This window comes from Sus scrofa, chromosome 6, assembly GCF_054392235.1.
Source record: "Sus scrofa isolate SSC_HxYL_T2T_F1_AM1 chromosome 6, Sscrofa_HxYL_maternal_Yorkshire_Landrace_v2.0, whole genome shotgun sequence".
Classification (NCBI taxonomy): domain Eukaryota; kingdom Metazoa; phylum Chordata; class Mammalia; order Artiodactyla; family Suidae; genus Sus; species Sus scrofa.
The window spans coordinates 48777275-48793569 of NC_139388.1; the positions used below are offsets into that span (position 1 = coordinate 48777275).

Sequence of the window (16295 nt, forward strand, 5' to 3'; positions counted from 1 at the left end):
TGCCCAGCAACTTCACTGTCTTGTGCCTGGCACATTCATTTATTCTGTAAATAATTATTGCTTACTCACTTTCTACCAGGCCCTAAGGATCCAGGTTAAGTCCCTGATCTCCTGGAGCTTACATTCTAGTGGGGGATGCATTAATAGGGATAAGTCAGGTTATGCTGTATAACAGAAGAATTCTGGGATCTCAGAGTTCCCTTTGTGGCTCAGCAGTTAACGAACCCAAATAGGATCCGTGAGGATGCATGTTCCATCTCTGGCCTCGCTCAGTGGGTTAAGGATCTGGTGTTGCCGTGAGCTGTGGTGTAGGTCACAGACGTGACTCAGATCCCACATGGCTGTGGCGGAGGCCAGCAGCTGTAGCTCCTATCTGGCTGGGAACTTCCATGTGCGGCGGGTGCAGCCCTAAAAAGCAAAAAAAAAAAAAAAATTCTGGGATCTCTGCTTACATGAAGTACCCAGAATAGGCAATTTGATAAAGAAAGTAGAACAGAGGTTTCCAGGGGCTGAAGGCAGAGCGAAGTAATTGTTAAATTGGTACAGCGTTTACCTCGGGGATGATGAAAGAGATTATAGACAGTAATGATGAGTACACAACAATGCGAACGTCATTAATGCTACGGAATCGTACCGTTACAAATGCTAAAATGATTACAATTATGGTACGTATTGTTTACCACAATAAAAGACCAAAGAGAAGTGAGGGAGGGATGCAACCCGATTGAAGTTTTATACAAAGTGGTCAGGGAAGGTGTCACCGCAAAGGCGATCCTTTAAGAAAAGCTCTAAAGGAGGTGGAGGCGACCCCCGCGGCAATGGTGGGGGCAACGGGCCTGAAGTGGGAGGGTAGGAGGCACATTTTGAAAGCTAAAGAGGCCAATGTGGCTCTAGTTGGGTGAGCTGGCCGGAGAGGGGTGAAGTCAGGAAGGAATCAGGCCACTCTATGTCAATTTCTGCTAGGAGGGGGAGACACGGTAAGGTTTTGAGCAGAGGGTCGTGATCCAACTTGGATTTTAACAGGATGTGGTCAAACAAAACATCCCTGGGTACCTAGCCCGCCAGCAAGGAACCAGTTTGCGAGCTCCAAGGAGTCGCTTCAGCAGCTGTGTTCCCCAGGGCGCGCTTCCCCTAGCCACCATCGGGAGGCAGCAGAGCCGCGCCGAGCGCCCCAGGTTCCGGGTGCCATGCCTCGCTCCTGCCCTGCCCTGGGCGCAGGTGGCCCGTCCCTAGGAATCCTTAGGCAGAAACCCGTCCCTAGTCTCGCGCCTCCGCTCGGCCCCTTTAAGAGCCATAGTTTCCGGAGGCCAGGCCTGGGGCGAGGTAAGCCCCGGGGCCAAACCAAGAGTTAAGAATCGGGGGGAGGGTGGCGGAGAAAATTTCCAAAGTAGAATTCCAACTTTCCCTAGGCTGGATTCCCTTCGGACGTCCCTAAAACGGGGGAAGGGAGAGCAGGCTTCCTTTCCGAGAACTTCGCTTGCTCCTTTATATTATCTAAGAGGAAGGCAGTCCGGCAGCGCCTCCGTCCACCTAGAAGAGAGGAACCCCCAGGGCTAGCGGAAAAGGCAGGCGCTAGGAACTAGCCTTTTCCAGCCCAAAGCTCACGCAGACTCGCCCCTCCCCGCAGGGTGGACCTAGGCGGGTCCATCGCCAGCCGAGGAGAGGGGTGTGGGCAGAGAGGGAACAGGTGCGCGGCGGGGCCCGCCTCCCTCAACAGGTGAATCACCCCAATTGAGTCTCGGTTCGCCTGATTCACGCTCCGCTCGGTGTGACCCGAGCAGGAGGGGGCCAGACGGGAACCCTGGTCTGCAGGCGCCCTCCCGGCGGGCTGGTCACTTGGTCCCGACCCTCGGGGGCTGGAGCGCACCTGGGTCAGCCCACTTCCGGGGAGGGAGGTGGAGGAGCCCCTCCTCGCCGCCCACCCCATTAGCCCAGCCCTCGGTTCTCACCCTGTGTACCTGGGTCGATCCATTCCCCAGAGCCATGGGGGGTGGAGTGGCTCGGAGATCCACAGTGGGTCAAGCAAGTTTCTTCTAGAAAGCGGGAGGCGTGCTTTTCGTCCACGGTGTTTCCTTTCGTTAAAATCCTAGAACAGGGTAGTGTAGGCTTGGAATAGGGACAAGAAACGGAAGCGGGAAGGGGAGGAGCAGGCACCCCTCCCAACCTTGGTGCGCGCCGCGCCCCCTACCCTCTCGGTACCTGGAGCGGGAGCGCGGGCGGGACGCGCCCAGACCGCAGCGATGGCGCCTTCGGCCCGCCGTCGCGGCGGGGTTTTGGGCTCCCATTCGGCCACCCCGGGCCGGGGTGCGGTCGTCTTCGTGTGGCTTTTCCTCAGCACCTTGTGCACAGGTACGGAGAGCGGGTCCCCTGCTGCCGCGGAACGGCGGGCGGGCGCTATAGAAGGGCGATGGATGGAGTTCTACACCGCCCAGGAGGCAGGACTGGGGGAGGGCGAACACGGAGACTAAGACCTCCTGGTGCCCAAGGTCTCTGGAGATTTCTTGTGTGCCAGAGTGAGAGGAATTCTCTATTCATGCCTGAGAGCGCTCCCCCGCCCTTGCTCATAGATAGCAGGAAGTGAAACTCCCTGGACGGCGAACCCGGGAGCGGCAGGGAGAATGGGACCCTTTGTGGGGTAGGGGAGAGGGACCGCCCGATCACTGGGATGAGGACTTGGTAACACGCCGAGACTTCTAGGTGGTGGGGTAATGGGGAGAGGACACTCGAAGGCTGGATCAGACGATTCCTAGAGGGAGAGATCAAGAAACAGTGCCCAGGCCTCGGATGGGTGCGGTATTGGAAATTCCCCACTCCCCAACGCAACCCGAGTCCCGCGGGCTCCGAAGTATCCGTGTGGTAAGGGTCTGGCGGAGTGGACCTACGGACTTGGTTGGAAACCATCGTCAGCTGGCAAGCTTTCACCTGGATCTGATGTTTGTTTGGATGGGGGTACCAGGAGGACTTTTACCTTTCGGCAGGCTCTTTTGGTGTATTCACTTGGGATGGCTTTGGGTAGGGCGCGGTGGGAGGCTGCTGGAGACGTTATGGGAGCTGTAGCGACCGTGTGGCAAAGCAGTTCAAACAGCTCTGAAATGCCCACCACCCCCCACATTCAGAAAACCTGAATTAACTTGGAAGCTTGGTGGGTGTTTTTGAAGGGGGTGCCTTGAGTACTGGGCTTTGTAGGGGGCCATTTGGGCTTGCCTGTACAGGCCACAGAGAGGCCCTTTCCATGAGAGAATGGCCAAGGGAGGAAGGGGCCAGGGCAGTTGAGAGGCCACACTCTGGGAAGAGGGATGGACAGAAAGTCCCAAGGAATCTGGCTAAGTGACCTTGCACTGGCCGCTTCAGCCCCCTGGGTTTATAAAATAGGCATAATTATTGGAGCTCGCTCACCGGTCCTGGGGATTAAGGAACAATGTGTGCCAGGCGCTGTGTAAAACTGGTAAATGTCAGGCTGGTGACAAGTGATGGTGCTCCTTCATGCTGCAGAATTTCCTTGGGCTCACAGCGGTGCCTTGCTGACTCCCTTCTTGTCCTCAGCCCCTGCCAGCGCCATCCAGGTCACGGTGTCCAACCCCTACCACGTGGTGATCCTCTTCCAACCCGTGACCCTGCCCTGCACCTACCAGTCGACCACGACCCCCACGGCACCCATCGTGATCTGGAAGTACAAGTCTTTCTGCCGGGACCGCATCGCCGATGCCTTCTCCCCTGCCAGTGTCGACAACCAGCTCAATGCCCAGCTGGCGGCTGGTAACCCGGGCTACAACCCCTACGTGGAATGCCAGGACAGCGTGCGCACCGTCAGGGTTGTGGCCACCAAGCAGGGCAATGCTGTGACCTTGGGAGACTACTACCAGGGCCGGAGGATCACCATCACTGGAAGTATGTTGGACGTCGGGGAGGGGAGAAGGCAGGGGGCGGGGCCGGCGGGCTTGGGCGATGGCTCTGGCACCCTCGCCCTCAAACATTATCCCTTTGAGTTCTCCTGCTACCGAGGCCCAACGTGGAGTCCCCACCCAGAGGCTCATCAGTGCCAGTGTCAGAAGGAATTGACAGAGGGAAGGCTCCATTGACAAAGGCATCTGTCCATTCCTTGATTTATTTAATTAACAGCAAAGATTTTCTGAGCACCTGCCATATACCAGGCACTGAGGCCCTGAAAATACAGCAGCAAACACAGTCCTCAAATCCCTTCCCTTCTGGGGCTCAAATTCCAGTGAGGGAGATGAACCAGGGAAAGACTACACACGCTGTCCACTGCTGGAAGATAAAGAAAAGTGGATAATAGAGAGGCAGGGGTTCTAAGATTATATTAATAACGTCAGCAATAAGAAGTAACATTTATATGAGTAACAACTTATAAAGGGCCTCCTGTGTGCCAGGCTGTAATCCAGGCTGACGTGGATTGACTCATGTAGACCACAGTAATTGAGTGAGTGTATTTTGTTATTGTCGTTTTATTAGAGACCTGGAGTCTCTGCTGTCGTTTTATTCTAGACTTGGGGTCTAGTCTCCAAGCTCGTTGCCCCTTTGGTTGCCCAGCAAGGTCAGCAAAGCCCTCACCAAGGAGGTAACGGGAGTGAAGCGAAGGGATGAGGGATTTAATGGAGAAAGCCTACCACTCGCCAGGTGCTTTACAAACATTATCCCTTTGAGTTCTCCTGCTACCTTGTACACTCAGGACAGCCGAGGCACAGAGAGGTTAAGTAGCTCATCTCAGGTGCACAGCCAGTAAAGAAAGAGCCGGAGCTTGGATCTGAACCCAGGCAGCCCTGAGAGCCCTCGTCCTTAAACTGTAATGCTGCCTGCAGATAGGAGGTGCCTATTGGGACTAGGTCAGGGGCGGTGGGAAAGTCATTCATTCATGCCTCCATTCATTCGGTATTTATCCCGCATCTTCTAAGTGCCAGAGGCTGTGGTGGATGCTGGGGCTAGAGGGGTGATCAGGTCAGCCGAGATCCCTGCCCTCAAGGAGGTGGCGTTATCATGGGATGAAACAGGCAGCAGACAAGCAGAAAAGAAAGAGGAAGAGAATTTCAGAGAGTACTAAGTGCTATAAAGAGAACAGACCTGGGCGATGAGCTATCTGGAATGACTCAGGCTCATCATACCTTAAGATTGTGGCGAATGTGATTTGAGGAGGAACTAGGACTGAGCCTGAAAGAATCTAGCGGGCAGAGAGGCAGGTGATGGGCAGCAGTGGGTGAGGGGTGAAGGCTCACCCACTTAAGCAAGGATTCACGTTCTAATCGCAGCATGGGGGCGGAGGAGGGAAAGGGGCATCCCTTTGCAGACCCCAAGAGACTAGGCCGTGGAACACATCCCTTCCCTCCCTGTCTATAGACCGTGGACAGGGACCTAACCTATCAGTCCTGCTCCCTGGAGGGACTGGCCCTGCTGGCCCCAAACTTCCACGGGCAGCTCATCCCAAAGCAGCCTTGAGAATAAAAGGTTTTGGGGGGTTCAGCCTGTACACGCCCCCTCCCCCATACCCCAGGGACCTCTCCAGCCTGAACCAGACATCACTGGACAGCCCTGCAGCACTGTCAGGACACCTCCAGTGCCGAGAGTACCCTTGAAGGCTGGTGGCAGCCATGCCCTTCTGCTGGGTCCAGACTCTAGAGTCACCCTTGGGCTCTATCTGAGCAGACTCTTCCTGCTCCAAAGGCCTCGCAGGCCCAGGTCTTACGAGTTGCTTGACCTGGGCCCATGTTTGATAGAGGCCAGGGTTTGTAAACATCCATTGTGTGTAGGCCCTTTCAGGAAGCTGAGCGGCCATGGGTGCTTCCTCCATTTCAGCTCTGAGGATGGAGGAAGGCTCCTTTTGGTGTTTTAAGGGTGGCCAACCGCCCAGGTTTTAAAAGTAAAAGTTGTCCTGGGCCAACCAGAGCAGTGTCCCTCAGCTGGGGCGGGTCCCACTTCTCCATCCGTTCTTCTCTGCTTTGGCTGATGGCGCCTGGATTGGGCCCATGTCCCCACCCCAACTCAGCAGCGCTGGACCTGAGAGCTCATGGGCCCCCTGAGATCACGAAGTGATCTCTTTAGTGTACGGATGAGGAGCAAGCGCCCAGAGAGGTAGAAGAAACCCGGCTTCTGTTCCCACCTGGGGAGTTGGCATCTTTTCCCTTCCCCGTGAACAGTTAGAGCGATGCCCAGCCCAGGTGATGTCAGGACCAGATGCACACTGAGAACAGGGCGCGCCTTGCAGGAAGGAGGTGGGTCCAGGCCTTAGAATTGATCAAAAGAAACTGGAAAGCCATATTTTTCATGGGTTTTGAAAAACATTGTGTGGGCCAAACAAAACAAAATGCATTGAGGCCTGGATCCGGCCCACGGGAGCCCAGATTTCAGCTCCTGGCCTATGAGCTCCTGCTTGTGGCCGCGGCTGCCCTCCTGCCCACCTCCAGCTTTGGGCGAGGATCTGCTCATGGGCTCTGGTTTTGGAGAGGTGGTTTTGGGAGTCTGGTTTAAAAGTACAGGTAGGAGAAGGGGATGGGCTGAGAGGGTGTCACGGAGAGTCTGCAGGATTTAGGAGAATATGGTTTCGAGTTGTATGGTGATTCCACAAAAGAACGTACAGAAAGGGACCCAGAGCGTAGTAGGAGGTCAGCTGGATGCATGACCATGAAGGGGAGCGTGCCCTCGACCCCGGGTCTGCCCTGAAGGTCACTGTGCCTGGGGGCCTTCCCCGGTCACTGTACTTAACCTGGCCCAGCCCCCACCTCCACACCAGAGGCACTTCCCGTCTGACTTCTCTACTGCTTGTCGCCATCGGATCCATGATATATTTAAATTTTTTATTTGCCTCTCTTTCCCCATTCAGATCTGGCTCTGTACCGGCAAGGATTCCTATCTGCTCTTTGTAGCAGTGGTTCTCAAACCACCCAGGTCTTAGGGCCTCTTTACACTTTGAATTATTCAAGTCCTCAGAGAGCTTTGTTTTTCATGGCTAGGAAATACAGAAGTTTAAAAATATTGAAAATGATGATGATGCAGCCTATACATTAAATGACATATATATAGATATAAAATAACCATGTTTTCCAAAAAACAAAACAAAAAAACTTTAATGACAAAGGGTGGCATTGCCTTTAGGTTTTAATACCTTTCCTTCAAGTCTAGCTGAATAGAAGCAGCTGGAGTCTCAAGGCTGCTTCTGCATTCGGTATATTCCAGGGTAGCCTCTGGAAAACTGCACAGTACACTCATGAGATTAGGGGGGAAAGGCAAATACCGTACTGTTACTATGAAAATAACTTTGAACTCAGGGATTCCCGCGAAGAGGTCTGGGAAAACCCCAGTTTCCATGGATCACACTTTGAGAACTGCTGCCCTGGAGTTCCTATCATGGCACAGTGGCATGAGGTTGCAGGTTCGATCCCTGGCCTTGCTCAGTGGGTTAAGGATCCGACGTTGCCGTGAGCTGTGGTGTAAGTTGCAGACGTGGCTCAGATCCCACGTTGCTGTGGCTCTGGTGCAGACCGGAGGCTCCAGCTCCGATTGGACCCCAGCCTGGGAGCCTCCATATGCTGCGGGAAGCAGCCCTTAGAAAAGGCAAAAAGACCAAAACAACAAAAAACAAAAAACAAAACAAAAGAACTGCTGCCCCGGGTAAACCAGGAGCCCCAGATACTGCCTGGAATGGCAGATGCCTTCAGTAACCATGTGCTGAGGATTGAATGACCTCTTCAGGTGCCTCTCTGAATACAGCCATGTACAGAACCCAAAGGAAGGTCAGCCTGAGGAGGGAAGGGGTCCATTTCCAGGTCCTGGCCAGGCCCTGGGGACTCAGCAGTGATCGAGACAGACCAGGTTCTGTTCCCCTGGAGCCCACATATCCCTGGGGGCAGGATCCTGGGCCATCAGCCCCTAAGCTGGCTGATACCACTCAGCGGCCAGGTTGGGTAGCTGTGCAGGCAGGATGGAACCAGCCCTTTGAGGGTCTGAGAGCCCCGCGCCAGGCAGAGGGAACCAAACTGGCACATTGGGAGACGTGAGAAGGCCATTGTGTCTGGAGTTCAGGGAGCAAAGGCGAGTGGCAGGGACGAGGCCAGCCCGGTAACCAGTGGCCAGATCACCCCAAGGGCCCTGTGGGCCAGGGTAAGGCGCTGGGAGCAGTGTAGATTGTTGAAAGGTGGGTTTTCTATGGATGTGAGGTCTTCCTTCCAAAGAAAGCTCTGGTCCTTTCATTCCTTCGGCAATTGACAGATGCCCTGCTGGATGCCAGGTGCTAGGGACCGGGGCACACACAGTGGCTGCCCTCGGAGCTATTCTGGGGAAGGGTGGGGCATCTGTGGGGAGAAAGGCTGTAGGGTGCCCATCTCTGGGCCCGTCCTATGCCTGCTCCTCCGTAGACCTGGGGTGGAGTTGCCCAGTGGGCCCCACCCTGTCCTGCCCCAAAGGGATTTAACTCCTGAGGGCCTGAGGAGTAGAGAGGAAACCGGATGTGCAGAAAGACTTTCATTAGTGGCGTAAGTAATTAACAGGCTCCCTGCCCCGGCTGCTTCTCTGGGCTGCTTCCCTGGAGCGTCCCCAAGCCCTGGGCCTGACCTGGAACATGGGGCTGACTGATGGTGGCTGGTGGACAGGGAATTAAGTCTCTCCCTCCCACCCCCGCCTGCCCGTGCCTGGCCGTCTCCTGACGCCTGGAATCTGCCCTGTTTATCTTTGCCTCCTGATTCTGGGCCCAGGCTGTGGGTCCCCACCAGGCGCCGTGGCGGGTCGTGGCGGGAAGCTGACTTCTGCTTCGAGAGCTGCTGCAGAGAAAGGCTCTAAGGCTGAAGCGCTGGAACTTCTGGGGTCAGACCGCCCAGCTCCACTACTGATGCGCTGCAGTGGTCTCGACAGCCCCCTTTCCCCCTTCACACAACCAGGAGGCCAAGGCGCCCACCTCACAGACCTCCTGAAACGCCCCCATCTTAAGTATCTAGAACAGCCTGAGAGGTAGCACGCCCTTGGTCTGAGCAACTCAGTTTCCCCTCGGTCCATCTGCAGCCCCCTTCCTGGTGGCGGGGGTGGGGGTCTCTGGCCCTGCTGGGGTCAGGCGCCCTCACCCGTCTCCTCCCCCCCACAGATGCCGACCTGACCTTTGACCAGACGGCTTGGGGGGACAGTGGTGTGTACTACTGCTCCGTGGTCTCGGCCCAGGACCTCCAGGGGAACAACGAGGCCTACGCAGAGCTCATCGTCCTGGGTGAGTGGGCACCAGGCCCTTGCGGGAGGCAGGGCTGGGGGCCTCTTCTGCCACTTCCGCACGTCTGCCCTCCGCCCTCCAGCTCACTCTCTGGGCTCTGTTGCCTGCTTTGCTCTCCCCTCAGCACCACCAGTCACTTGGGCTTATCTGTATCCTGCACCCCAGGCTGGGACCCCTGCCCCCACCACATTGCCAATAAGCCGGAGCCAAACTGAGAGGGGAGAGAAAAGAAGACTCTACCCAGTCTCAGTTTTCAAAAATGCAGAAACGCTCAGAGTTGATGGCAGTGAGCAAGGAGGGTTGATGGTGGGTGTGATGGAGGGGAGGCTCCTGCCCACCCCCAGGGCTGCGTCTCACCCCGGAGACCCTTGCCCCCAGCACAGGAACCTGCCCTCTGCATTGCTGGGGTGGCGCTGTGTGGCCTGCATAGACAGAGTGGCTCGCATAGTGCTCCCCTCATGCAAGGCTGCCCCCACAAGCCCAGGGCTGGGCTGGGGTATCCGCCCGCAGCCCCTGTCCAGCTGTGAGGCCCCCCGCCTTCCCGCCATGTGTGGAAAGGTTGCTTGAGCCAGATGCTCTGTTCTCAGCCAACACATATAGTCCCGCGTGGCGCATGCTATATGTGCAACACTACCGGGACACACATTGCCATCGTCATACGCACGATGCAAGGGTTCACACGTGTGGGGATGTACCCTCCCTCCAGGGTGCTCAGGTCCTGCGACAGAGCTCACGTATGGGTGACAGAAAGCAGGCACCAGCGACCCAGAGAAGCCTGTGTGTCCTTTGGTGAAATGCACAAGCTACAAAATTTTGTCTCAAAATCGACATCTCAGGACCCTCTTACACTAGAAAGTTATTGAGGATCTCAAAGGAGTATTGTGACGTGTTTTGGGGTTACATCCATAGTTGCTTAACCTATTTGAAATTGAAGCTGGGAAATTTTGAAAGCACAGGGCACACACACGCACACGAGCCATTATCATCCAAGCGGTGACACGAGCACACATCACAGCCTCCCGAAGGCCCCCGCACCTCTACCAGAGGAGGAGAGTGTGAGGGGCAAATAGCAGCGTAGTGTGCTTAGGAGAGTGGCTTGGCCTCGGGGACAGGACCACACTCCCAGAAATGCCGGGCTGCACACCAGGTCCCCCTCCTGGGGGCACGGGCACGAGGGGTGGAACTCTGGACCCGGCTTTGTTGATGTTGAGCCAGGGGTGCAGATGCCCCTGAGACACAGCACTTTGGGGCATGAGGTGATCGGTGGCACCCAGAGGAAGGCTTCAGCTGGGCCCTGAAACTTTCACAGGGGACCCTGGTGGGCAGAGAACCAGGGCTGAACTGTGACTTGCATGGGCTGTAGGTACTTTTGTCTTCATGGGCCCCTTTAGATTTAAAAAAAAAAAAAAAAAAAAAAGTTCTATCTTATGATCGTCTTGCTCTAAAGACAATTCATGGTTATATGTTTGGTGTCATTACATGTTTTTCTTCAGGTTTTGAGATAAGATTAAAACATTTTCACCCGTCCTAGCCCACTGTGCCTGCCGCCCCTCTCACCTGGCACGGAACCCCTTGGGGCCATAGGACACGTTTCTGTGGGACAGAGTGCCCAAGCTGATGTTGAACCTGGGATAGGTCAGAACCCACAGGATAGGCCCCGGAACCCTTGTGGGCTACAGAGTCCCCCGTGGCAGGAGAGAGTGAAAGAACTACGTGGCGGACGCCTTCTGGAAAACAGCACCCACACAGGGTGGGGGCTTGGGGGGCGAGGAACTGCGTGCTGGGACCCTTCTAGGCCACCGACCCTGTCTCTGCTGCAGGGCACACCTCCACCCTGATGAGCCTGGAGCTCGGCCTCAGGGGAGGGGCGGCCTGGCTGGCTCTTGCCAGCGTAATCTGTCTCTCTTTTGTCCCTCCAGGCAGGACCTCGGGGGTGGCTGAGCTCTTACCTGGTTTTCAGGCGGGGCCCATGGAAGGTACGGGGTGGAGCCCCCCACCCACACCACTTACTGTTGTCTAAGTATCCTGCCCCACCCTGAACGCGGCTTGCTCGGACCCCCCTAACCCCTCCTGACTCCTACTCCGTGGCATCTAGAGACCTGGCTCTGGGCTGTGGGGTGGACTGGGCTGCTTGACGAGGGACAACTGGGGTGCAGGCAGGGGGCTCTTGTGACTGGTGTCTTCTGGGGGCTGGGATCCGGGCAGCTGGCCCTCTGTCCCCTCTCAAGGTTACAGCCTATCTCACTCTGGCCAGGTGGCCTCTCGCTTCCTGCCTGCTCCAGAGGAGCCCAGGGCCAGTTCCAAACACTGGGGCTGGCCTGGGTCGTGGAGGAGCGGGCGTCCCTCTGCAGCTGCGCTCCAGCCTCTGCTGTGGAGGCTTCGGCAAGGGCTGCAGCCTGCCCCACCTGCTCCGCCTGTGTCCCCGCTCCCTTCCAGGCCTCCCTCCTTTCCAGGCCTCCCGGCTCAGGGCCCGTCCTCGTCTCTCCACAGACTGGCTGTTTGTGGTCGTGGTCTGCCTGGCGGTCTTCCTCGTCTTCCTCCTGCTGGGCATCTGCTGGTGTCAGTGCTGCCCCCACACCTGCTGCTGTTACGTCAGGTGCCCCTGCTGCCCGGACAAGTGCTGCTGCCCAGAGGCCCGTAAGTGCCCTCCGCGTATCCCCCCCGCCCCTTCCCCAGGCCTCCCTCCTAGATCCGAGGAGGGGAGGTGGCCGTCTTCCTGCCTCCCGGGGCAGTGCCACTCACCTGGCTGAGCAGCTGGGGGGAAAGGGGCCAGGCAGGACCGGCTCCTTTGGATTATCATCTATATACTCCAGCTTCTCACTTATTTTTCCCTTCTATTTATTTTGGGGCTTTCCTTTTGAAAGTATAATCATGCATGTGGTTTAAAAAAAAAAAAATCAAACAGTATAAAACATCATTCACTGGAAAGTTAAACTCCCTGTAGAAACAAAATCTTAAGGAGAAAAAGGTAAGAAACCAAGGTTTGCAGCCCCAGCGAACTTAAGCACCTCTGAACAACCCACGTCCACATAAGCACAGCAGAGGCCCCGCAGATGCCACTTAAGGACACAGCCGGCACGCCAGAGTGTGTACCTGCACGGCTGGGACACGGGACCAGAGATGGGGGGAGAAGCAAACCAAACAGGAAGGGGGTCAGGAGGAGAGAGCCGCCCTCCTCCTGCCACCCAGGTCCCCCCACCCCCACCCCCGGAACATCAGCACGGCCAGTTCCCTGCGTGCCTTCCAGGGAGGGTCTGGGTGAAGCAGCACCTCTGCATTCAGTTGTTTGGAAGTTTCTGTGAATATTTTCATCAACTCTGACATGGAAGTTTACAGTGGCCACTTTCTGATAGTCAGACACAATCTGCTTTCTTGTCCCCGGCACGGAAGGTGGGCCACAAAAGCCTACTACTTCTCTACTAGCTCTGAGTGAGGGCACCTCGCCTTTTCCTTTGTCAGGTTCACCTCCGGTTGATGAACAGATGCCGCTGGCAGTTAGAAGCAAGTAACTTTACATGTTAGAAGCACCAAGACCCTGAGAGACCAAAAGAGGGCTAGACCTGCCCCTGGCACCTGCTCACTTCTAGGCCAAGAGTGAACAGGGGCTGGAAAGAATTACCCATGTACTGCAGAGAGATGCACGCTGGCATCCTTCTGTTCAAGGCCTCCATGCGCCATAAATGCAGCCTAGCACCGTCCGAGTACAATCCCAGGCAGCTGTCGCGAGCCTGGGCAGCTGGAGATTTGAGGCCTGGCCAGACACAGTACCTGTTGGGAGGCCCGGTGTTCTCTGTAAAATGGGGCCACAGCCGAGCCTGCTGTACAGGGTGAGTCAGGATCCAGTGAGCTGGTGCATCTGGCATTTAGCGCAGGGCTTGGCCTACCTAGAATGCTCCACGCCCACTAGCTCTCGGACGTGGCTGTTGTCAGCGTCGGTAATGACCGAGGGCCAGGATGCAAACGTGTGAGTCCTGCCGCTCACACCGTGTGATTGGAGATGAGCTGCTAGTTTCCTTCTCTGCAAAATCGCGCCATCACAGGCATCCTGAGCATTACCGAGGGACTGTGTGAGAGGGCCCCGCCTGGGGCCTGGCTCAGTCCATGCTGGTCACTGTTCACGGTCATTAAACTCAGCGCCAGGCAGCCTGCTTCATCAAAGTATCACTGCCCCCCAAAAAGAGATCCATGGCTCTCTGGATACCTGCGCTGCTGTCCCTTCCCTCTTGTCATTTTTTAATTGAGCTTCTTGGTTCTTGCTTATGTGGTGGGTGTTATTCTATTTCATAGGTTGGGCGGGACCCCCAAGGCCTGCAACCAAGGTGGCAGTTATGCCATTAAGGCTGGATGAAGACTGCAAATGCCTGTTCCAGGGCCCCCTTTCCTCCACCCTGAGACCCTGTTACCCCAAACCGAGATTCCATTAACTCCCCGCCGCAGGTCCTGTTATTTCTGCCAAAACCATAGCCCTGATGAGCCATCCTGGGGCAGCAACTCCCACAGCTAATTATAAAAGAGCAAATCAGCTGAGCCACTGAGGGGCTTCGAGGTGGTGGGCCTGAGCATGGAGCCTTCCGCTTCCCAACTGAGTCAGAGGCAAAGGGAGCTTTCTGCGCCTTGCTCCCCAATCCATCTTCCTGGGGAGGAAGCGACTGGCCTAGGCCCATGACTTTGCTGCAAGAGCAGCCACCAGAACCCCCAGCTTCATACCTGGGGAGGAAGGATTTGCCCTTGAGCTGTCAAGCCTAGAACCAGGCGAGGGTGGAGTGGGCGTGGCCCCCAGCTGGAAACACTAGAGTTGCCGCTTTGCTGCTTGGCTGTGGCAAGTGCATGCTGAGGCTCTGACTCCCATCAGATCTGGGTCTGGAAGAGCCCATGGGGAGAGCCTAGCAGGCACCCCCTCCCCTTAGATGGTCCATTTTTCCAGAGCAAGAGCTCAGCTGCCAAAAAGAATACCTGACTTGGGCTTGTGGGTCCAACACATGGGCTTTACCACCTACAGGGCCCCTCTGCCCCTGTCGCCCTGGAGGAACGCAGGCACAGGGCAGCCCCATCTCGTGCGAGGTCTTGGCAGCCCATCATACTGTCAGACAAAAGCTACTGGCCTGCCAGATTGGGGCCTCAGGCTGCCACTGTGCACCCTGTCCTCAAACGGTGAGCAACTGCATAGGAGGTGTAGACTAAGCGAAGCTGGTGTCCCCTAGCCTCAGGGACCCTGCAGAAACGGACCAAGCACCTCAGGCAGCTCCTCAGCTGAGAGGTTGGGGAGAAGGCGCACGGCTCCTAGGGGGCCTTCTCATGCTCTGTACGCCCTCCCCAGTGTATGCTGCAGGCAAAGCGGCCACCTCAGGCGTCCCAAGCATCTACGCCCCCAGCACCTATGCCCACCTCGCCCCTGCCAAGACCCCGCCCCCGCCGGCCATGATTCCCATGGGCCCCCTCTACAACGGCTACTCTGGAGACTTCGACAGGAATAGCTCAGGTGAGGCTGGGGTTGGGGGTGGAAGCCAGGAGCACCTGGGGTAGAGGGGAGGCTGGGCATTTGGCCATTGAGGGGTCTCAGGCTGGAAGAGGGGAAGGGGGGTGAGAATGCTGGGGTTTGCTCCTGACACCAATCTCCCCTAGTCGGTGGCCACAGTTCCCAGGTGCCCCTGCTTCGCGACACAGACAGCAACATGACCTCTGGTGAGAACCCATTTTTATGAGGTTGGAGGTGCCTAAAGGGGGAGGGGGCTGGGTCAGCATCCACCCTCCCAAACCCATCACCTCCTGCCCTGTCCCTAGACATCCGGAGCGGCTATAGGATTCAGGCCAACCAGCAGGACGACTCCATGAGGGTGCTGTACTACATGGAGAAGGAACTGGCCAACTTCGACCCTTCTCGGCCTGGTCCCCCCAATGGCCGTGTAGAGCGAGGTGAGCAGGAGCCTTGGGGTCTGAGGGCTTCTTGAGGGGGCGGTGGAAGCATGTCTCCCTGATACCTGCCCCAGGGATGCTTACTCCAAATCCCGGACACAATCCTTTATTCCCTGCCATGACCACAATCAAGTGTACAGGACCCTGCATATCACGAAATACATGAGAGGCCTAGGGTCCCCCAGGGTGTATGAGCCAAGTGGGTCATGGTGCCGGCCCTGGGGGCTCTTGATGTTAGGTCCTGACCTCCCCCCAGCAAGTCACTTTCCTTCCCTTACAGCCATGAGTGAAGTCACCTCCCTCCATGAGGACGACTGGAGATCCCGGCCTTCCCGGGGCCCTGCCCTCACCCCGATCCGGGATGAGGAATGGAGTCACCATTCCCCCCGGAGTTCCAGGAGGTGGGAACAAGAACCCCCCATGGAACGGCCAGGGAGTGGCTGGGGGGCTGGGCGGCCCCGAGCCCGCTCTGTGGATGCTCTGGATGACCTCACCCGGCCCAACTCGGCTGAATCAGGGAGGAGGTCTCCCCCAAGTAGTGGGAGGAGAGGCCGGGCCTATGCACCTCCCCGAAGCCGCAGCCGTGATGACCTCTATGACCAAGACGACTCAAGGCACTTTCCACAGTCCCGGGATCCCCACTACGATGACTTCAGGTCTAGAGACCGCCCTCAGGCTGACCCTAGGGCCCGTTACAACCGCTCCCGAGATCCTCGGGATGATGGTTCCAGGTCCAGGGACCCCGAATACGATGGGCGGCTACTGGAAGAGGCCTTGAGGAGAAAGGGGCCTATGGAGAGAAGGAGACCTTACAGGGATGAAGAGGAAGAAGAGGAGGCCTGCTTCCCTCCAGCGCCTCCCCCTTACTCTGAGACTGACTCCCAGGCCTCGAGGGAGCGGAGGCTTAAGAAGGTGAGTGACAGCCCTTCCTAGCTCTAAGACCCAACTGGATCCTCTTCTCCAGTCTTCCCAGCTCACACTCACTTTTTTCCTTTCTCCCTTGCAGAACTTGGCCCTGAGTCGGGAAAGTTTAGTTGTCTGATCTCAACGTTTTGTATGTAGCTTTTGTACTTTTTTTAATTTGAGGGACCATGGATCATCTTCCTCGCCTAAGACTAATAAAACTTGTGATCATAAGTCCTAAGTCTGGAAGGAAGTGTTTGTTTTGCTGCGCGAGGTTGGG

General features: G+C 56.6%; 2 protein-coding genes across 6 annotated transcripts in view; one reads left to right on the top strand and one right to left on the bottom strand.

The window, feature by feature from the left end:
- The window catches only part of FAM187B (family with sequence similarity 187 member B), a 17287-nt gene extending 14950 nt beyond the window's left edge, over window positions 1-2337 (bottom strand). Inside the window, exons 1-3 of one of the 4 annotated variants that reach the window (XR_014806098.1) lie at window positions 2200-2337; window positions 1959-2086; window positions 587-1530 (exon numbers count right to left, since the gene is read on the bottom strand). The gene's annotated coding sequence lies outside the window, so the exon portion shown is untranslated. Of the gene's footprint in view, window positions 1-586; window positions 1531-1949; window positions 2092-2199 lie in introns of those variants that run through there. The other 3 variants (XR_014806099.1, XR_002345316.2, XR_014806100.1) reach the window with 3 other exon arrangements.
- LSR (lipolysis stimulated lipoprotein receptor) lies at window positions 2209-16249 on the top strand. Of its 2 annotated transcripts, XM_021097147.2 has the most exons (10): window positions 2209-2349; window positions 3544-3888; window positions 9080-9199; window positions 11119-11175; window positions 11690-11836; window positions 14517-14678; window positions 14822-14881; window positions 14981-15112; window positions 15393-16024; window positions 16119-16249. In XM_021097147.2, exons 1-10 carry the CDS (start codon window positions 2241-2243, stop codon window positions 16152-16154), a joined length of 1800 nt encoding a protein of 599 aa, XP_020952806.2. In that variant the 5' UTR covers window positions 2209-2240; the 3' UTR covers window positions 16155-16249. The 2 variants fall into 2 exon arrangements, with proteins under 2 accessions (XP_020952806.2, XP_084816816.1); XM_084960690.1 differs by lacking the exon at window positions 11119-11175.
- Window positions 16250-16295: the final 46 nt, after the last annotated feature.